At 44.7% G+C, this 22,863-nt stretch overlaps 1 protein-coding gene across 2 annotated transcripts; it reads left to right on the forward strand.

Annotated features, from left to right (window-relative positions):
- Window positions 1-15,090: 15,090 nt before the first annotated feature.
- On the forward strand, window positions 15,091-22,370 carry LOC117593284 (protein unc-93 homolog A-like). 2 transcript variants are annotated; one of them, XM_034287643.1, is made up of 9 exons: window positions 15,091-15,204; window positions 15,645-15,752; window positions 15,842-16,023; window positions 16,856-17,085; window positions 19,479-19,601; window positions 19,690-19,901; window positions 20,011-20,146; window positions 20,243-20,374; window positions 21,943-22,370. In XM_034287643.1, the coding sequence occupies exons 2-9, from the start codon at window positions 15,663-15,665 to the stop codon at window positions 22,170-22,172; spliced, it is 1,335 nt and encodes a 444-aa protein (XP_034143534.1). In that variant the 5' UTR covers window positions 15,091-15,204; window positions 15,645-15,662; the 3' UTR covers window positions 22,173-22,370. The 2 variants fall into 2 exon arrangements, with proteins under 2 accessions (XP_034143534.1, XP_034143535.1); XM_034287644.1 differs by lacking the exon at window positions 15,091-15,204 and adding an exon at window positions 15,477-15,481.
- The last annotated feature ends 493 nt before the right edge of the window (window positions 22,371-22,863 follow it).

Here is a 22,863-nt window from a genome sequence, read left to right on the forward strand (position 1 = left end):
TGTTTATACCATCTAAAAAGAGTTATTACAAAAACAAGACAGGTAAGAAATGTTCCATTTTCAATTAGAAAACATATATGTGTTTTATACTGCTAGTTACATATGTTGTACAAATGACTGAGGTTGAGCAATTTGGCTTAGCCCACTGGTGAAGCGTAAAGTGGAATATTTAGAGTATTTAAAGATATATATTTGCTATTTTGAGTGCTATACAGATAACTCAAATATGTAATATATTGTATAGATCAATGAAAAATTTACAAAAATACTGATTAACTTACGTTTGAGCATTGGAGCCTTGCTTTGAGAGAATCCAAATTTAATGACTATTTTGAAGTTTCTCATTTGTGCTTTCATCACTGGTGTAACTAATCCTACTACTGGCTCATTGTTATCAAAATGGTACAAAGGATATCAAGTCATTACGCTACCGTACCATATTAGATAACTTCACTGTAGAATAGGGTAATACTGTGTGTGTATATATATACAGTATCTCACAAAAGTGAGTGCACCCCTCACATTTTATTAAATATTTGATTATATCTTTTCATGTGACAACACTGAAGAAATGACACTTTGCTACAATGTAAACCTGTATAACAGTGTAAATTTGTGAGTACCCCCCTAAGTGAGTACCCCCCTAAGTGAAAATGTCAAAATTGGGTCCAATTAGCTATTTTCCCTCCCCGTTGTCATGTGACTAGTTAGTGTTACAAGGTCTCAGGTGTGAATGGGGAGCATGAGTGTTAAATCTGGTGTTATCGCTCTCACACTCCCTTATACTGGTCACTGGAAGTTCAACATGGTACCTCATGGCAAAGAACTCTCTGAGGATCTGAAGAAAAGACCAAGACCCTGAAACTGAGCTGCAGCATGGTGGCCAAGACCATAAAGCAGTTTAACAGGACAGGTGGTGCTCTTCTTTTATCTAGGAACATTGACAGGAGTTTCACTCCTATAGCCTCACCATGAGATAGGGTGCAGGTCAGGCCGTAGGCTGTTAGCCAGCCTGCTAGCATAGTGGAGTCTGTCGATAGCATAGCCAGAGTAGTTAGTACAGCTTTACCTATTGCCACTGAGACTCGTTCCAGGCTGAGAAAAGTTAAACAAGGTAGTGCTAACAAAAACAAACTTAAGATAAAGCCTTCCTCCCCTTCGGTCACAAATAAAAATGACTATCACCTCGCATCTCGAAATGGGACTCCTAAACGTTAGATCCCTTGCTGCAAATGCAGTTTCAGTAAATGAATTAATCTCTGATCATAAACTAGATGTTATTGGTTTTTTGTGAAACGTGGCTAAAGCCTGATGAATTCATTGCCTTAAATGAGGCCTCTCCTCCTGGCTATACTAGTGATCAAAATCCCCCGTGCATCCCGAAAAGTAGGGGGTGTTGCTAATATTTATGACAGTAAATATATATGTACTCTCAAACACATCACTGATTTTCATTCTTTTGAAGTTTTACTCATGAAAAATAACCAGGCCGATAAATCGTTTTACATAGCTACTATTTATAGGCCCCCAGGCCCATACACAATGTTCCTCAATGAGTTTCCAGAATTCTTTTCTAACTTTGTAGTCATGGCAGATAGTATTCAAATCTTGGGGCGATTTCAATATTCATATGGAAAAGTCCAATGATCCTCTTCAAAAAACCTTTGAAGCCATAACTGACTCAATGGGTTTTATCCAAAATGTCTCAGGTCCAACACATTACCACAATCGCACCTTAGATTTAGTCCTGTCACGAGAAATAGATATTGTAGATCTAATAATTTCCCCCCAAAATCCTGGATTATCGGATCACTGTCTTATTACATTTACCGTTAAAACAAGAAATCCGCTTGTTCCGCAAACAATGAGTTTCAAAAGCCGTACTATACATTCTCGGATTACAAATAAATTCCTTGATATTCTTACAAGTTCGCTCATTAATGACTGAGTAAATAAATCTGTAAACGATCAAAATTGAGGATCTAAACTCAACACTGCGAAATACATTAGATATGGTTGCACCACTAAAAACTAAAGAAATACACAACAAGAAACTTGCTCCCTGGTACACAGACAATACTAGAGCACCTAAGCAAGCGCCCTGAAAATTGGAGCGAAAGTGGCGCTCCACCAAGTTGGAAATATTTAGACTAGCCTGGATAGACAGTACAGTACAATACCGAAAATCACTCACGTCTGCTCGATCAGCTTATTTCTCCAACCTGAATGAGGTGAATAAAAACAATCCAAAATGTATCTTCGAAACAGTTGCAGAGTTAACAAAAAAGCAAAGCTCAACAAGTGAAGTGGGTCTTCACTTTAGTTGTAATGAATACATGGACTACTTTGATGAAAAGATCATCATCATTAGAAAACAAATACCTGACTCCTTAAATAGTTATGGTCCTCAAAATCTCAGTTGTCCTGAGAATGTCCTGAACCTCCCTGAACAGGTGTCAATGGGGACACTTGAATTTTTTGAAACTGTATCGCTCGACACATTCACTAAATTTGTAATGAGTTCTAAACCCACAAACTGACAGCTAGACCCGATTCCAACAAAATTACTTAAGGAGCTATTTCCTGTGTTAGGTCAGCCAATGTTGAGCATAATACATTTTGACACTATTGATCACTCCCTTCTCTTAAAGAGACTGGAAACCCATATTGGGCTACGTGTACATGTTCTAACCTGGTTTAAATCTTATTTATCTGAACAATATCAGTTTGTTAGTGTGGATGGCATTTACTCTGACAAGTCAAAGGTATGCTTTGGTGTTCCTCAAGGCTCGGTTCTGGGCCCATTATTGTTCTCACTATATATGCTGCCTCTGGGCGATGTAATCCGAAATCACAATGTCAATTTTCACTGATATGCTGATGACACACAGTTATATAAAATTTAATGAAGCATGGAGAAGCCCCAAAATTAGCTACTTTGGAAGCATGCGTTTCAGATATTATGAGGTGGATGACAGAGAACTTCTTGCTCTTAAACTCAAGAAAAACAGAAATCCTCGTTTTAGGACCCAAGAAACAAAGAGCGTTGTTAGCAGATCTCACTGTGAACCTCGACGGCTGCAGGTTTGGGGGGCCCGTTGCTTTCCTTGTCCATCTGGTCATACTTCTGACCTAGTCTAAATTTAAATAGACTCTGGATTTAGCCCACATGCATTTATTAATTATTCCAATTGGACTCTTAATATCTCACCCGGCACAGCCAGAAGAGGACTGGTCAACCCTCTGAGCCTGGGTCCTCCCTAGGTTTCTTCCTAAAGTTTTTCCTAGTCACTGAATTTCAACACTACTGTTGTTTGCTCCTTGGGGTTTAAGGCTGTGTTTTTCTGTAAAAGCACTTTGTGACAACTGCTGTTGTAAAAAGGGCTTTAAAAATACATTTGATTGATTGATTGATTGATTGATTGAAGTTGAGTGCACGTGCTCAGCGTCATATCCAGAGTTTCTCTTTGGGAAGCAGACGTATGAATGCTGCCAGCATTGCAGCAGAGGTTGAAGGGGTGGGGGGTCAGCCAGCACAGGGGAGCTACAGTTCATTGAAGGAACCATGAATGCCAACATGTACTATGACATATTAAAGCAGAGCATGATCCCCTCCCTTCGGAGACTGGGCTGCAGTATTCCAAAACGATAACGACCCCAAACACACCTCCACGATCACTGCCTTGCTAAAGAAGCTGAGGGTAAAGGTGATGGACTGGCCAAGCATGCCTCCAGACATAAACCCTATTGAGCATCTGTGGGGCATCCTCAAACGGAAGGTAGAGGAGCGCAAGGTCTCTAACATCCACTAGCTCCATGATGTCGTCATGAAGGAGTGGAAGAGGACTCCAGTGGCAACCTGTGAAACTCTGGTGAACTCCATGCCCAAGAGGGTTAAGGCAGTGCTGGAAAATGATGGTGGCCACACAAAATATTGACACTTTGGGCCCAATTTGGAAATGTTCACTTAGGGGTGTACTCACTTTTGTTGCCAGCGGTATAGACATTAATGGCTGCATGTTGAGTTATTTTGAGGGGACAGCAAATGTACACTGTTGTACAAGCTGTACACTCACTACTTTACATTGTAGCACAGTGTCATTTCTTCTGTGTTGTCACATGGATAGATATAATCAAATATTTGCAAAAATGTGAGGGGTGTACTCACTTTTGTGAGATACTGTATATATATACACACACACAGTATTATATATATATATAGTTTCTGCTTCCCTTCTGTATGAAATTATACTAACCATGTAATCCCCAAGAAGATTGTCGCTCATAACTTCTGATAATGCAACAAAACCTTCAGTAGTGAAGTGAAACTAAGAGAAATATCTATTTTAGTTCATGCCTTTGTCAGACATAAAAAGTGCACTGACAGACAGACTCATAGCTGGTCTGAAGTGATTACTGTGAAAGGGGGTGTTCAGTTCAGTCATAGATTAATATACACTCCAATATGGTAACAATGGTCCGCCACTTGACCATCTTTTAAAGCCCAGAAGCATTGACTCTCTTTTAAAGTACACCAGCAGTTACGGCAGTTATCAAAACGGACAAACGTCTCTCAGCTTCCCAAGGGAGATTAGACCTCCAGTCTGGTGTGTGCGTGTCTGGAATTCCACAGGGGATTTGGGAAGAGTGCAGGAGGTGGGAATTAGGGAAAAAGAACATAAAACGGGGGTTTGTTTCCCATGAAAACTCTGCCTCTTAAAATAACCCACAGACAGGTAGGTGCCGGCAGATAAGCTAGCTTCCCTGAACAACAATTCCTTATCCATGCCGGGCGTCCATCTCCAACCTGCTACCTGCTACGTAACACGTGAGAAATGCTTTGCAGTCCAGAGACACATGCAGGAAATGATTGAACTGAGGACTGGGCACAGCCTTTTAATTTCATGACACACCGTCCATAAGGCCTGGACCAAATTACAGCTCAGCCAAATCTGATCACACGCAACAAGGATGAAGATTCTTGGATGAAGATTTCTTCACAGACACTGTGCTGTGTTTGTTTCTCTTTAAGGCTTTCACTGACATTTGGAGTCTTAGGGAGACAGGTGAGGTGGAGACACAGTGGTGAAGGGTAGAGGCCGGTGTTGAACCTAGAGTGTTACCGTTGGACCACAGCTAAGCAAAGAATGTTTTATATAAAAAAAAAAAGAAAAAAGGCTAATATTTGAACTTTATTCAGACAGTAGGAAACAGATGCATGGGATGGGAGAACAGTAGGAAAGGAGAGTATTGGGATTGAACCCCGGTCTCTGGTGGGGAGCTGTATTTATTTCCACTACACTATGGCTCGGCACAGAACAGGTGTGTACAGTATAAGAAACACGTACTGTTCAGCACAAAGCTTGGCTGGCCCGGGGTTTTACTGTCCAACCGAGCCCCCTGGTGGTGGTCATGAGCGGTGCACATCCTGTCCCCTGAGGTAACACATTACTGCTGCAGACAGGTATGTCCTGTAACTGTCTGGTTTGGAGTTCCAGTGGAATGAGCTCTAAGCTCCATACAGCAGGCCTGGTTTAGGCCACTTCAACAAAGTGCCCAGTGGGGAGACAGATGACCTCAGAGTCCTCTTAGCCAGCCAATAAACATGTGGTGGGGGGTATGAACACAGACCGTCTATCTCCCCCGAGGGGGCAAAAAGAACACAGATTTCTTGGAGATGTTCGAAGGTGATGACCTCTGAGTGACTCTACGTCAAGGGGGCTATTCTTAGGGGTTGAGGCGGTGAGAGGTTTGAGCTGTGCTGGGAGAGCCTCAGTCCCCTGGCGTATGCCTCTCATGCATCCCCCCCCCCGGTGATGACAGCGGAGGGGGGAAGGGAGGTTGTCCGCACAGAGCAGAATCATGAACGTGAGCTCTATGTTCCACACTGCCGTGTCCTGGCCAAGGTCATTCGCACCTCCGAAGCAGTCCTTGATTCTTCATTCTCTACTACGGTTTCATCAGCTGGGCTCAACGGGACAGGCCGGTTGAACGACCGGAGTCAGAGATAAATCCACAGTTAAAGTAGAGCCTTGAGCTGTAGAGTAAGCTCCAGTTCTGAATACGGAATGATAGATGAGAGAGTGAGAGATAAAGAGAACCCTGTAACAGTACTTTTAGGATTCCACTAAAGCTTTGGGGGGATTCTGAGAATGCAGAATGTAATTTCCCTTCTGGTCTGAGAGATATTACATCATGCATGAGAGGGGGCACATATTATATCATCTTCTCCCTCTAGGCCAGTCCTAATAAGTCCTTACCTGTTAGCTACCGTTGGTGACATTAAAGTTCATCTTATTAATAATAATCCTAAACTTCTAATATTAACAAAAGGGCCCAGGAATCCTGGAGAAAGTGGTGCAACTTGCGTGACTCCTTGTGGTGGCCTGTGATACTGTGAGCTCAATGAAGGTTGAATGCTGGAGAAAAACCCCAATCCAGCCAGTAATGGTTCCATTCTAGACAACCTGGTTGAGGAAGCAGTGTAATATATGAAGGTGGGCCTTAATCAGTAATTAAATATCATGAAACAAGGAAGAAAAGTGGAGTAATTTTATTTTTAATCTAATCTGACGCATTTTATTTTTCATCTGCTACTTTCCATATTAGCCTACACTTTTACAATGAAAAATATTTCCTCTTCTTTTTGAAGTCCAAGTAGAAAAATCATAAGTTTACTTGAGCAAAGGCAGCCATTTCAGGATGTCAATTCATACTTCAGGAAACAGAAGCCATCTCAGATCACAAAGAAGGGGGTCCCATTCTACTTACTTCAACATTGCAATAAGTAACCAGTGTTCCCACAAGCCTGCCTGCAAATGACATTAGATGACTCTGGAAAGTAATGGATGACACTGGAAAGTAATGGATGACTCTGGAATGTAATGGATGACACTGGAAAGTAATGGATGACTAGAATATAATGAATAACTCTGGAAAGTAGTGAATGACTCTGGGAAGTAATGGAAGACTCTGGAAAGTAATGGATGACTCTGGAAAGTAATGGATGACTCTTGAAAGTAATGGATGACACTGGAAAGTAATGGATGACTGGAAAGTAAAGGTGACTGGAAAGTATATACTGTACATCCTTAGAGGAGCCTAGAAAAAACATTTTAGCGAAACAAATTGCAATCTAATCTCACTCTAAATTAATTTGACAAATAATTTTTTCATACATTGTAAAGTTCCCTTTAAAAGGTTAATTTATTTCTATGAAATCTGGCACTGGGCAATTATCTGTTTGACTCTGTGTTATGTGTTAAACATGTACTTGATTTTAAAGGCAACGTAAGTTCTGCTTTCAGCAGTATGATGCAAAATGTTTGCTGACAGATTTTACAGACATGCTAAATGTCTGCCTGACTTGATGGGAGGTGTAGCTCCCTCTTCTGGCTGTCATACAGTTAGAGTAATATTTTTTTACAGCCCCTAAACTCCTTGATTCTAAGGCAGATCTTTTTAGTGCAGCTGTGCTTGATTTTAAGAGTTTTCACTAATTCAGCACCACATGGTTTAAATTGACATGCTATCATTACACCAAATACCAAAATAATTCTAAGAAGGAAATTGTTCAATTTGTGATTGTTCCAGTGAAGTAACTTAAAGGTAATTTGGTCATTTGAAGGTTAATAAGGATTTATATTGTCATTAAAATACATAGCAATCTATTCACAGCGGTCGATATACATTATATCTGTGCATAGTTCATCATTATTAGTTCAATTATTTTTATTGCCTTATTGTAGACATAAATGTACTCTTTTACTTAAAATTGTTATTATGTTATTATAATCATCAGATTTTATAGAGATATTGGAAAACAGATTTTTGCCAGATAGAAAACCATGCTGCAGAGACACGTGCAGGTGAGGTGGTGGCTTTGACCGCCGGACCACCACTTCCTTCATACCCGTTTTGCCCGCCCACAGTTTCTCTTTAGTTGATTGTTTCCTCATTCCTCCAGTGAGGTTCGTGTTTGAACTTTTCACTGATTGGTAAAACATCATAAATTACATTTCCTTTAGGGGAGGAGGGTAATTGAGTCATTTTACAAGACTCATTCTACAGTTAATTATATTGGGGTCTTAGGCGGTAAAAGTACATTCAACATTGCTGGCCAGCCTAGGCGCCGCGATGGACACTGTGTTGAAAGCGGTGCAGCGCCTAGAGCTGAGCCAGCGGAACCCCGCAGCACCGGCCGTCTCTCCGCCTCCCCAAGCCACGCCACCCAGCATGGGAGCGATGCCCATTCCGCTACCCAGGGCCTACGACGGGGCAGCGGACCGCTGCCAGGGTTTCCTGCTGCAACTGGACATCGCGCTCCAGGCGATGCACCCTGCGCCGACCGAAGCCCAGAAGATCTCTTCACTCGTCTCCTGCCTGTCCGGGAAAGCCCTGGAGTGGGCCACCGCCGTTTGGAACATCGAGCAGCCCACCCAGGGCAGCTACGCTGAGTTCACCCGCCGCTTCCGAGTCGTGTTTGACCATCCGCACGAAGGGAGAGAGGCGGGTGAACGACCCTGGCAGCGGGATCGGGGTGGAACGAGCGGGCTCTGATCGACCACTACCGGTGTAGCCTTCGCGAGGACGTCCGGAGGGAGCTGGCTTGTCGAGACGTGTCCCTCTCCTTCGACCAACTGGCGGACATCTCCATCCGTCTCGACAACCTGCTAGCTGCCCGAGGACGTCCCGGAAGAGGCCCGCCCGTTCCACCCTGCCAACCATACGCCGCTGTCCCCATGGACCTGGGGGCGGCTGCGCTGTCGGGCAGGTGTCGGGGAGGAGAGGTGCGGTATGCCTCCAAGAGGAGACGAGGCCGTACAAACGCGCCGCACCGCACCTCCCTCCCTGAGTCGAGAGGCGACAGGCAGGGCACTTCCGCATCACCCCAGGTAGCACATTCACCACTTACCTGTTCCCTCTCTATGTGCACTGTCCCTGTTAGGTTCCCCGGCTTTCCGCTGCTTTCCCGGTGTAAGGCGCTGGTAGACTCAGGCGCAGCCGGGAATTTCATGGATAGGTCTTTTGCCCTGCGGTCACGCATACCCCTCCAGGTCCTCGCCACCCCCCTGCCCGTGAGAGCTTTAGACAGCCGGCCACTAGGGTCAGGTCTGGTCACAAGTTGCACTGTTCCCCTCCTCCTGGTTACCGATAACCGACACAGTGAAACCATTTCATTCCACGTAATCGACTCACCCACGTTCCCAGTCATTTTAGGTTTCCCCTGGTTGTCCCTACATGACCCCGTCATCTCCTGGTCTAGTCGACGTCTGTCGGGGTGGTCGCGGAAGTGCCAGGGTAGGTGTTTGGGTGTTTCCGTTGGCTCGACCTCGGTGGAGAGTCCAGACAGTGCTCCCGCCGTTCCCATTCCCCCCGAATACAGGGACTTAGCTGCGGTCTTTTCCAAGGCTAGGGCCGCTGTGTTGCCACCACACCGGCCGGGGGATTGTGCGATAGACCTCGTTGACGGAGCCGCACTCCCGAAGGGTCACGTGTATCCACTGTCCCGCACCGAAACGGAAACCATGGGCGCGTACGTTACGGAAGCGTTGGCACAGGGCTACATTAGGCCCTCCAAGTCACAGGTCTCCTCGAGTTTCTTTTTCGTGAAAAAGAAGGACGGTGGTTTGCGCCCGTGCATCGATTACCGGGCGCTGAACAAGATCACCATCCCGTTCCGCTACCCTCTCCCTTTGATCTCTGCGGAGGTGGAGAAGATGCACGGGGCCCGCTTTTTCACTAAATTAGACCTCAGGAGTGCCTATAACCTGGTGCGTATCCGGAAAGGAGACGAGTGGAAAACGGCCTTTAGTACCACGTCCGGCCATTACGAGTATTTGGTGATGCCGTACGGGTTGATGAATGCTCCTTCAGTCGTCCAGTCCTTCGTTAACGACGTATTCCGGGACTTGTTGTGCGAAGGCGTGGTGGTGTATATCGATGACATCTTGATATACACTGCCACCCGCGCCAAACATGTCTCGTTAGTGCGCAGGGTGCTGGCTCGACTGCTGGAGCATGACCTGTACGTTAAAGCAGAGAAGTGTCTGTTTTTCCAGTCGTCTGTGTCCTTCCTGGGGTATCGCTTTTCCAGCACAGGGGTGGCCATGGAGGAGCCTCACATTGACGCTGTGCGTAATTGGCCGACCCCAACCACGGTTAAGGACGTGCAACGTTTCTTAGGCTTCTCTAATTACTACAGGAGGTTTATCCGGGGCTTTAGCCAGGTCGCGGCTCCGATCACCTCCCTTCTGAAGGGGGGGGCGACCCGGTTGCGGTGGACCGTGGAGGCGGAGCGGGCGTTTGTGGAACTGAAACACCGTTTCACCACCGCTCCGGTCCTGGCCCATCCCGACCCGTCGCCCCAGTTCATCGTGAAGGTGGACGCGTCCGATTGTGGGCTCGGTGCCATCCTCTCCCAACGGACGGGGTGTCGTAACAAGCTCCGTCCTTGTGCCTTCTTCTCCCAGAAGCTCAGTGCGGCGGAGCGGAACTACGACATTGGTGATCGTGAGCTGCTGGCCGTGGTTTGAGCTCTGTCGGCGTGGAGGCACTGGTTAGAGGGGGCTAAATACCCTTTCCTCGTCTGGACTGACCACCGGAACCTGGAGTACATGCGGGCAGCGAGGAGGCTGACCCCTCGCCAGGCAAGGTGGGCTATGTTCTTCACCCGGTTTGTGTTTACTCTTACCTACAGGCCGGGGAGTAAGAACGTCGGGGCTGACGCGCTGTCCCGCCAGCATGACACGGAGGAGAGGCCAGTGGATGATGCTCCCGTGCTCCCGGAGTCATGCATCGTGGCACCGGTGGTATGGGAACTGGACGCGGACATCGCTAGAGCGCAGCGCGACGAGCCCTCTCCGCCCACATGCCCTGAGGGCCGTACGTATGTGCCGGCGTCTGTCCGCGACCGCCTCATCTACTGGGCGCATACATCTCCCTCCTCCGGTCATCCTGGCATCGGGCCAACAGTGCGCGCCCTGGCCGGTAAGTACTGGTGGCCCACTTTAGCCAAGGACGTGAGGGTATACGTCTCTTCCTGCTCGGTGTGCGCCCAGAGTAAGGCATTCCGGCACCTACCTGTGGGCAAGTTGCACCCCTTGCCCATTCCACAACGACCATGGTCCCACCTGTCTGTTGATTTTTTGACTGATCTCCCCCCTTCCCAGGGCCATACCACCATCCTGGTCGTTGTGGATCGGTTCTCGAAGTCCTGCCGCCTCTTGCCTCTGCCCGGCCTTCCCACTGCCCTACAGACCGCGGAGGCCCTGTTTACACACGTCTTCCGGCACTATGGGGTGCCCGAGGACATCGTGTCTGACCGGGGTCCCCAGTTCACGTCCAGGGTGTGGAAAGCCTTCATGCAGCACCTGGGGATCTCGGTCAGCCTGACCTCGGGCTACCATCCCCAGTCTAACGGGCAGGTGGAGCGGGTGAACCAGGAAGTGGGCAGAGTTTCTGCCGTGGGCAGAATATGCACTAAATTCTCTGCACCACTCCTCCACGGGCGTGTCGCCGTTCCAGTGCGTTCTGGGTTACCAGCCGGTCCTGGCGCTCTGGACGCCGAGCCAGACCGGTACCCCTGCGGTGGACGACTGGTTCCGGCGGGCAGCGGGCACATGGGAGGCAGTACAAGCCCACCTCCGGCTCGCTGTCCGCCGTCAAAAAGTCTCTGCGGACCGCCACCGCGGGGAGGCCCCGGTGTATCGGCCGGGCGACCGGGTCTGGCTCTCGTCCAGGGACCTGCCCCTCCGCCTGCCCTGCCGGAAGCTGGCCCCGCGGTTTGTGGGGCCCTTTAAAGTCCTGAGGAGAGTCAACGAGGTAACATATCGGTTACGCCTTCCCCCCGACTACCGTATTAACCCCTCGTTCCATGTGTCTCTCCTCAGGCCGGTGGTGGCTGGTCCCCTTCAGGGGTGTGAGGTGCGGGAGGTTCCCCCTCCCCCTCTGGACATCGAGGGGGCCCCGGCGTACTCTGTCCGCTCCATCATCGACTCGAGGCGCCGGGCGGGGGGCCTCCAGTACCTCGTGGAGTGGGAGGGGTACGGCCCGGAGGAGCGGAGCTGGGTTCCGGTGAAGGACGTCCTGGCTCCCGTCCTTGTCCGCGACTTCCATCAGCGTCGGCCGGATCGCCCTGCTCCGCACCCCCCGGGTCGGCCCCGGGGCCGGTGTCGGCTACAGCCGCGCGTCGGGGGGGGGGGGGGGGTACTGTGACAACTGCGACCTCTGCTGGTTCACCTCCCCCTGCAGCGGGCGGCCCCCAGCGGTCGACATCACCGGCCTTCTGACACCACCGTCTCATCATACATTTCACCTGTGTCCCGTTTTGTGCACCTGCTGTTCATCATCGCTGTTTCCCCCGGTATATATGTTCCCTCTGCTCCCCCTGTCTTTGTGTGTGATTGTCTCTGACTATGTTGCAAGAGCTGTGCGACGCTTCGTGTCTCTAGATACATATATACGTGTTTACACTGGATAGTAATAAATATCCTTCTACCACGCCATTCTCCTGCTCCTCCTTGTTCCACCCACCGAAGCCGTGACACCTTGGGACCCTGGTGTCATGTTTGGATAGAATCCATTCCAGGTGTACAGCTGGGTTAATACAGGTAGGAACTAATCAATACCATGAAAATAAAAATACTGGCAACTTTAAGAAGTATGATTATCTGAAATTGATGGGATCAATCCCAGAATTGGGGATTCAAACTGAAAGAGTGAAGTTATTGTTTCCACAGACCCTTACCCAGTAACCAATTACACATTACTGTAGTGCCATTTCTACCACAAAGCCACAGTGGTGCAATATGCCAATGCAACTATAAACCCACAGTGGTCATTCAGTTCAATTAAGTAATTTATTTTCCATTTCAGTTCCAACATGTCTAAACTGATTGTTATACAGTGTTTCAGGTAACACAGATAAACTCAAACAAACTGTGCATTGATAAGAGCCTTTCAGCACTTCACTTGTCATGACAAACACTTTATTGACTTGGATGAACTTTGGCCCTAGTTAGCTAGCTAGTTTTACTATATCAGGAGACACTATGATTTTACTATGACTGTCATGGCACACATTTGTGTTTTATTTCTTAGCACCGTCTTGTGGCAGTTTGGTGCTACAATAAAGAAGTTGATGACTGTAAGATATTTCTTAGTGGTTGGTTCAGATCATGTGACTCTTAGGTCAGAGGTTAACCAGGAATTAACTCATGTCAAGGAAGGATCCTTCGAAGCCAGAATTTGGAGAAGGGTCCAACTGCAGCTTGCAAAGAAAACAAAGGGGCGCGGCGTGAGCGACTGGTGCAAGCTGCAGTTAGACCCTATTGGAGCCTATTGAACTAAGCGGGGAGTTGGAGCGGCATCGCTGACGGCGAAATAATTTAAATGTAAGTATCTTTAGTGTTTGCCGTACATTTGTTATCACCGTTAATGTGTTAAATCAATGTAAAGCTTAACGCTTTAATGTTGGTACAAATAGCTATCACAATTAGGTAGATATATATAACGTTAGCTAACTGAACCTATCTTTTAACATTAGGCTGTTAGCTAGCTTGCCGTCTTTTTTACCATTTGTGTTTGTAAAGTTTAATGTCCGGTGGCACTTTAATCTCTTTTTATAAGCCGTTAATATCACGGCACGTCACTTTAGCAGATATTTTGAAAATGATGTGTTTATCAGTTGTAGCTTCAGGATGGTAGGTAACGCTGCACCTTGTTAACTTCACTAGCAACGTTAAATGAAAGCTAAAATGTATGTGTAGTTTCCCATTTACACGTATAATGTTCTGTAACGTTTCGTTATAGCATTCATAACTGTAAACATATTTTTCTTGTGTTTGATCTCTTAACAGGGACTAAGGAACAAACGTAGACTGTCACTGGGGACGGGAAAGCCAAAGACAAGCAGGGAGACAGACGTTGAAATAGATTATTTGCTATATTTGAGATTGACATTCTAAAAATAAATGCATTAAATTAACTGGTTTGTCTGCGTAATAAAGTTTTTGGGTGTGTATATTATATAAACTGTGGTTCAATTTGTATTTTTCCATCAAATTGTGATCTGCAGATAGGAAACTTGTAGCTGAATAATTATTAAGATTGTACCGGTTTTAATAACTCGTTAGGTATACAAGCTCTAAAAAGACATTAACGAAACATATCTTTATTATAACATTTATTCAAACATGACTATAAGCTGTGCACAAGTATATTTAACATGAAGCGGCGATCAGACTCACAGCCGATGATGGGGATGCTTCCAGACTGTAGACAGAAGGAGAAAGCTTTAGGTTAGTCTAATTATCCAACCTGTTCTGGTAAGATAATTGTATAAAGTATATTTACACATGCTGTAACATAATGGTAATTTCTTCATCGTGGTCTTAACTGACAACTGCTGACCATTTGGCACACTTACTTACTTACCTTCCTTTACTGTGTTAGTGGGTGTTTATCAATGGTTTTATTATGACTTTTCCTATGTTGGTTGTAGCTTGTGCGTTTACAGTACTATTTAACCTTTCTCACTTGCAGTTTACTGCTTATCATACTGCCTGTGGCAACCTTTATTAGCAGGTAGCGTTTACCTTGTTGTTCATGTTTTGCACCTCATTTGTCTGAAAGCTAGAAGCTACTGGATAATGAGCTAATGTTACATACATGCAGTAAACTACAAGCTAATGTAAACGGTTAGCTACTGAAAGCTTAATGTAATTAAGATTAATTAATGCAATTCTCCTTACCGGTAAGTGTTATGAAAACTACAAACATTAACTCCCACGAGGGTTTACTTTATTGACATGAAATTAATAACACAAAACGACCATTGCTTATATTATAGCTTATTAGTGTCGGTAACGTTACCTACCTTTGCACGTTGCGGGCAAAGTTGTCGACAGAGTATTCTCCTCCTGCAAGCAGACTGACGCTGATTCACCTCCTCCATCGCAACAGTGTTTTGAAATGTAGCGCGGAAAAGGCGAAACATTTTCAATGACGCAAGCACGCAATGACGTGCACTTGCTAGCCTGTTCCGTTGTACGTGTTTTTCGAATGCTAAGGAGGAGCCTGTCCTAGCCTCTGAAGGATCCTTGACATTGAGAAATAGCTAGTGTTCCAGTTTCTTCCATACGGTTGGACATCAAGGCATCGATCTGTTTCTTTTACGTTTTATGCATCGGAAAGGCTTTTCCTGTAAGTTTGTTCAATGTTTGCATGTATATATATATATATATATATATATATATTCGAAATGCATTAGTTTGAGTTAAAGAAAACAAACTTTTCAACAGTGATGGCAATTTGTCAACAACGACACTAAGCAGAGCTGATTGTAACTTTTGGAATATGTGCTCAGAGAATATTGTAAATGTATTTGTGTTAATTTTGAGAACATGTTGTAACCAGACATTTGTTATATTTGTATATTCCAGTTTTACAAAAAAGAGAAAGAAGAGGAAAGACTATTACAGTAAAACGTTCAACTTTACTCATGAGTCCGCCCCTTTTCTGACTCCTGTTAGCTATCTGTCAGTGTTGCACGCATCTAGGACAGAATAATGACAGTTTGCACGACATTGGTCCGCTGAATGTGTCACCTGGAATATACCTTTCCCTCTCAACGAAAACATTAGGGGCTTCCAGCTGCAGACATGAGAGACCGAAATATGAAAAATGTCCTGGTGGTATCCATCGGATTTCTATCTCTGTTCACAGCATACGGGGGACTGCAAAGTTTACAGGTAAGTAACGGTTAATACTGCAGGACAAATTCAACGCCACCATGCGTGGCTCCTGTTCATTGATGCCACCCTGTTTTCCTGCGTTATAGAGCAGTTTGAATGCAGAGCAAGGAATGGGGGTGACCTCTCTCAGTGTTATCTACGCCTCCATCATCCTCTCCTCCATGTTCTTACCACCCATTCTCATCAAAAACATTGGCTGCAAGTGGACTATAGTGGCTGGCATGGCCTGCTATGTGACATATTCATTTGGAAACCTCTATCCGGGATGGTAAAGCAAAACTGTCCAAAACCTCCTTCCACCAGCTGTATATCTATATCTGCAGTGGGTCAGAACAAGTATTTGATACACTTGCCGAATTTGCAGGTTTTCCCAATTACAAAGCATGTAGAGGTCTGTACATTTTATCATAGGTTCTCTTCAACTGTGAATGACGGAATCTAAAACAAAAATCCTGAAAATCACATTGTATGATTTTTAAGTAATTAATTTGCATTTTATTGCATGACATAAGTATTTGATACATCAGAAAAGCAGAACTTAATATTTGGTACAGAAACCTTTGTTTGCAGTTACAGAGATCATACATTTCCTGTAGTTCTTGACCAGGTTTGCACACACTGCAGCAGCACTGCATTTACTTGTACTTTAGCAGACAAGTTGTTTCTGATCAAATACTTATGTCATGCAATAAAATGCAAATTCATTATTTAAAAATCATACAATGTGATTTTCTCACAGTTGAAGTGTACTTAAGATAAAAATTACAGCCCTCTACATGCTTTGTAATTAGGAAAACCTGCAAAATCGGCAGTGTATCAAATACTTGTTCTCCCCACTGTATATCACCAGGAGCAGAAATAAATCACCATTAGTCATACACCTCTCTACCCCAATGCCTACAGGATTTAGCATAGCGAAAACATTTGAAATTGTTATTCCCAAGTAAAATAAATATTTTCAGGCATTCATGGTCTTATTGATAGAGACCATTGGGGGTAAAGTATATCACGATAGCTTCCATCGACAGACCCCAACTCTCCGCTGTGCTTCTTGGTCTGTTAGTAGAGGTGTAATATCAGAACTGGGTTTCCTCCTCCAGGTACACTCTGATCCCAACCTCCATCATCCTGGGCATGGGAGGCTCTCCACTGTGGTCCGCTAAGTGCACCCTGCTCACCATCAGCGGTAACCTGCAGGCACCCAAAGACAACAAGAAGGCAGCAGATGTTATTAATAAGTACTTTGGCATATTCTTTCTGATCTTCCAGTCTTCTGGTGTATGGGGAAACCTCATGTCCTCGTTGATATTCGGCTCAGATACAAATATAAGTAAGCAGAAAGTGCACGCACGCACACACGCACACACGCACACAGGAATGTACTGAAACATGGAAAACATTTCTGAAAGCTGTAACATTAAATAATTTGCAAATCTTCTTAAATATTTTTTTTATGGTAAAAATAATCAAATAAAAGAAAAACAAAAATATATTATATTTATATAGTGCTTTTCAGGGACCCAAAGACGCTGTACAATAGTGACATGGAACAGGAAATAACCAGAAACAAAATAATTACTATGAGAAAACAACGAAGATTGAGAGCGTGGGATTTGGCATGGCTGGGGTTAGGTGATTTCGAACAGATGAGTCTTGAGGCGCTGCTGGAAGATGGGGATAGTCTCAAGAGAGACGGATGGTTTTGGGGAGAAAGTTCCAGAGCCTAGGAGCAACACATGAGAATGCCCTGTCACCAAAGCCTTTGAGCTTGGACTTGGTCATTATGAGGTGTCCTGCAGTACTGGAATAGAGTGTGTGTGTTGGTTGATATTGTTAGAAATCGGCGGTTTCGTATAGTGGTCAAATAATGTAGAACCCGTATCAAATCGAGGGAGAAGTTCGCTTACGTTTATTGGAAAATTGCAGCACAGATGTCAAATCGGTGAACGTTCCATTACATTCTCACTGTAATGTTGGTTACCAGCTAGCCTATACATTAAGGGCGTTTCTAACTAAGACCATGTCTTTAGAAGTCAACCCCCATGCCATATGACCATCGTAAACATTCCTACAGAGAGATAAACTGAGAGGTTTCTGTTGTTCTCATTATCTAGGCACATGCACTTCCAATGAAATGTACATTCTTCTTGTAATTGTTAATGCTCAGATTCCACAATATGGAAGAAGAAGGTCGGAGAGGTAGGCGGGGCAGTATTGTTAAGGGCTTTATATGTCAACAGGAGGATCTTGTAGTTGATGCGTTGGGAGATAGGAAGCCAGTGTAACTCACAGAGGATGGGTTGATATGCTGCTTGGACTTGGTATGAGTAGTCTGGCTGCAGACTTTGGAACCATTTGGAACTTATGGAGGGATGTAGATTTGATGCTGGGGAGTAGACAATAGTCAAGACAGGAGGTTATAAATGCATGTTATTAGTGTTTCAGCAGGAGGACGGGAGAGGGAAGGTCCGAGTTTGGCGATGTTGTGAAGATTACCTGTTTGACGTGCTGATCAAAGGAGAGTGTACAGTCCAGAACGACGCCAAGGTTACATGCGTGGGGAGGGGGGTGGGGGGGTGGGGGTGGAGAAACAACTGTGTCATCGATGCTGAGATTGAAAGTGCCAGGTTTGGTGAGGGTGGATTTGGTTCCAATGAGTATGAGTTCTGTTTTGTTGCTGTTTAGTTTAAGGAAGTTGTCCTTCATCCATGATTTTATTGCAGTCAGGCAGGATTCAATATGGGTCAGAGGTGGGTTGGTGAGAGACTTGGTGGCTAGATATAGTCAAAGTTCAAAAGGTTTATTTGTCATTTGCAATAACAAGTTGTGGCAATGAAATGCTTGGTTTTCCTACTCCCGACAGTGCAGTTAACATTAAAAAGTAACAGTAATTATAATATATAAATAAGAAGATAACACAAACTATCAATAATAACACTATACAAAAACAGGCATCAATAATAATAACTATACAACCGTAGTGCAATGAAAAAGTGACAGGTGTGCCTGATATGATTGGCAGATGAGCATGATGTAACGTGACAGGTGTGCATGATATGATTGGCAGATGAGCATGATGTAACGTGACAGGTGTGCATGATATGATTGGCAGATGAGCATGATGTAACGTGACAGGTGTGCATGATATGATTGGCAGATGAGCATGATGTAACGTGACAGGTGTGCATGATATGATTGGCAGATGAGCATGATATAAAGTGACAGGTGTGCATGGGACTATGAATGGAAGGGAGGAGGGGTTCCTGAATTGAGCAGCCTTACAGCCTGAGGAAGAAGCTGTCCCATAAGCTGTTAGTTTTGGATGGAGTACTCCTGTACCTTCTGCCTGACGGCAGCTTGGTAAACAGTCCGTGGCATGGGTGGCTGGGATCTGTAATGATCCGTTTGCTCCTCCTCCTACACCTCTCTGTGTAGAGATCCAGCAGGGATGGCAGGTCAGACCTTGTGATGCGCTCTGCTGTTTTATCATCATCAGCATAGCAGGGGAAATTAAGGTTGAAGTGACGGAGGATTTGACCAAGGGAAAGGATGAAGATGATGAAGAGTAGGGGACCAAGTACTAAGCCCAGGGGACACCTTGTGATACATCAGACACCTTGAGATACAATCAGATACATCGCGCACTGAGTATGTGTTACTATGTGTTCTTGCCCAACTATCCTCTATGGTACTATCTGTAATTACATTTCTATGTCCTTCTAGCTCAAATCTCAGAGGAAGATCTACAATATTGCGGCGCAGGTGTGTGCGTTGAAATCGGTGCGAACACCACAACCAAAAGGCCAGCACAAGATCTGGTCTGGACACTCGTTGGCAGCTACATTGGTGAGAACATAGTGATGTCGATCAGATTTCCAGGCTGAAGAATTCCAGGCAGTGTTCGTGATCAGCATGTCATCCTGTTGTGTTCCAGGGGTGGGAGTGTTGGCCATGATCATAGTGGCCGTGTTTCTGGACAACATAGACAGAGATCAGGCCCGGGAGTTCAGAGGCAACAGGGAGCCATTCTGGAGCACCTTCCTGGCCACATTCACCCTCCTGAAGGACAAGAGATTAGTGATTCTCATCCCGTTGACCATGTACAGTGGCTTTGAGCAGAGTTTTCTCTCTGGTGAATATACAAAGGTGAGATGGCCCAGCACATGGCCACCAGGAATCCAACATGTAAGGATTCTTAATCACAGCAAGAGCGGGAATAATTACGTGACTTTCCTTTGGTGTGTGTCCTTTGCAGAACTATGTGACCTGTGCGTTAGGAATCCATTTTGTTGGATATACGATGATATGTTTTGCAGCCACAAATTCCTTATGCTCCTTTGTTTTTGGGAGGTTGGCAGAATACACTGGAAGAGCTGCACTGTTTTGCCTGGGTAAAAACAGCGTTCCGATAAAGACATTCAAACATTTAGAGGTATCCTAAAAGACCCATTTCAAAGAAACTGATTCCGTGCTCAACTCTCTTACAGCTGCAGTGACGAACCTTGCTTGTATCCTGGCCCTGTTGTTCTGGAGACCTCATCCAGATCAGCTGCCCGTGTTCTTCGTGTTTCCTGCCCTTTGGGGCTTGGCAGACGCCGTGTGGCAGACACAAACCAACTGTGAGTTGCAACCCCATTTCCAAACACGTTGGGACGCTGCGTAAAATGTCAATAAAACTAAATGTTTATGCCCACTTGGAATATGATGCCAGCAACATGTTTCAAATAAGTTGGGACACAGGCAACAAAAGACTGTAAAAGTTGTGTAATGCTAAAGAAGGTAAACCTGGTGGAATATCACAACTATCTAGGTCAGTAACATGATTGGGTATTAGAAGATCATTCCAGAGTGGATGGGTCTGTCACAAGAGAGGGATGCGGGGGGGTGTTCACTACTCTGAAAGATATAGCATGGGCAAATAGTGCAACTGCATTAAAAACAGACATGATTCGGTAAATCACTGCATGGGCTCAGGAACAATTCTGTTGTTTGTGAACACAGTATGTTGCTGAAATCCACAAATGCTAGTTAAAACTCTACCATGCAAAGAAGAAACCAGATATAAACTAGGTCCAGAAACGCCACCTTCTCTGGGCCTGAGCTCATTTAAGATGGACTGAGGTGAAGTGGAAAACTGTGCTGTGGTCTGACCAAAATGTGAAATAATTTTTGGGAATCATGGAAGCCGCGTCCTCCGGACTAAAGAGGAGAGGGACCATTAGGCTTCTTATATTTCAAAAGCCAGCATCTGGGATGGTATGCGGGTGCATTAATGCATGTGGCATGGGTGACCTGCACATCTGTGAAGGCACCATTAATGCTGAAAATATATACAGGTTTTGGAGCAACATACAGCTACGAAAAAAATTAAGAGACAACTTCACTTTTTTCTTTCCTTCCCAAAAAAGTTGAAAAGGAAAGTTTTGAGTGAGGAACAGAAGCATTCAATTTGCAGTGGTCTCTTAATTTAAACCCTTCTGTTCTTCACTCCAAAACTTCTTTTTTCAACTTTTTTGAAAAGGAAAGAAAAAGGCGCAGTGGTCTCTTATTTTTTTCCGGAGCTGTATGCTGCCATCCAGACAACATCTTTTTAAGGGAAGGCCTTGCTTATTTCAGCAAGACAATGCCAAACCCTATTCTGCCCATATTACAGCATGGCTCTGTAGTAAAAGAGTCTGGGTGGTAAACTGGCCTGCCTGCAGTCAGAACCTGTTACCCATTGAAACCTTTTGGTGCATTTTGAAACTAAAAATATGTCAAAGGTGACCCCGAACAGTTGAGCAGCTGCAATCCTATATCAAGCAAGAATGGGAATACATTTCACTTTCAAAACTTCAGCAATTGGTCTGTTCAGTTCCCAAATGCTTACAGTGTTTTTAAAAGTGGAGATGCAACACAGTGGTAAACACACCCCTGTCCGAACTTTTTTGAAATGTGTTGCTGGCATCAAATTCAAAATCGCCATGTATTTAAAACTTTTTCTTAGATACAACATTTGATATGTCATCCTTGCACTAATTTCCATTAAATTTTGGGATAAACGTTTCAAACATCATTGTATCCTGTTTATATTTGCATTTTACACAGCGTCCCAACTTTTTTGGAAATGGGGTTGTATAAGTTGTGTGACATGTTAGCTACATTGAACACGTTGTCCCATAATGATTTGTTTTCCTTTTCCTCCCAGCACTGTATGGGGTACTCTTTCCCCGACACAAAGAGGCTGCGTTTGCTAACTACCGTATGTGGGAGTCCCTGGGGTTTGTGATAGCCTTCGCCTACAGCACTTTCATCTGTCTGGACACCAAGCTCTACATCCTCCTTGGGGTTCTGATCCTCTCCATGGTGACCTATTTGTGGGTGGAGTACCAAGAACACATGAATCCTACACTCCCAGTGGAGGAGGGGATATACTGACTATAAAAAGGACAGACTCCACAGCCAAGGAAAATCGCATCATTGCTCAGACCAGCTTATAGACTCAACATATTTATTTCTATTTCATTTTTTACCCATCAGGGATTTTCTTTTCTTTTTCAAGTGAACCCTGGCAAAGAAACAATTTGTATATAGTTAAATTAGGCAAAATAACACATTAAGAAACATACCTTTTTGTAACTATGATTTCTGATCCTTCTGCAACATGATGATTGGGCAGCAAAGCTAGAAGTACTCTTGCCAGACTATATTCTTGTATTGGGGAAATTATGTGAAATGCAGTTTTTAGATCTTATTTGGAAGAATGACACCTAAGAAAGGAAATCCAGAGATCACCATTATGACACAATTATGTCCCTAACGCAGGACACTTTTAGACAATTATATATTTTATGTATGTCTAGATCATTCTCACGCTACGTTAACCCTAAGTGAGGTGTTTCCATTTGTGCTTTTTTTCATGTTTCCTTTAGACTATCACTGCTATTTTTACTTCACATTATTTTATGTTTATGTTTTATGTAACTTAGAAAAAAATACAGGACTGAAAGACACTAATGGAGCAGATCCCTCTATCTTTTGTCAACCACAGGTGTGCTACAGCAAAGCAAGGTCAAATCAATGAAAACGCCCTGACAACATTTTCTTTGGTTTATTGTGACTTTACAAC

Source organism: Esox lucius, chromosome 18, assembly GCF_011004845.1.
Source record: "Esox lucius isolate fEsoLuc1 chromosome 18, fEsoLuc1.pri, whole genome shotgun sequence".
In the NCBI taxonomy this organism is placed as follows: domain Eukaryota; kingdom Metazoa; phylum Chordata; class Actinopteri; order Esociformes; family Esocidae; genus Esox; species Esox lucius.

What these genes read in the sequence shown, in the direction of transcription:
- LOC117593284 (XM_034287643.1), top strand. Translation starts at nt 15,663, where the DNA reads ATGAGAGACCGAAATATGAAAAATGTCCTGGTGGTATCCATCGGATTT. An exon ending in CGGCTCAGATACAAATATAA is followed by an intron (nt 17,086 to 19,478) that starts GTAAGCAGAAAG and finishes ATGTCCTTCTAG; the next exon opens with CTCAAATCTCAGAGGAAGAT. An exon ending in TCTCTGGTGAATATACAAAG is followed by an intron (nt 19,902 to 20,010) that starts GTGAGATGGCCC and finishes TGTCCTTTGCAG; the next exon opens with AACTATGTGACCTGTGCGTT.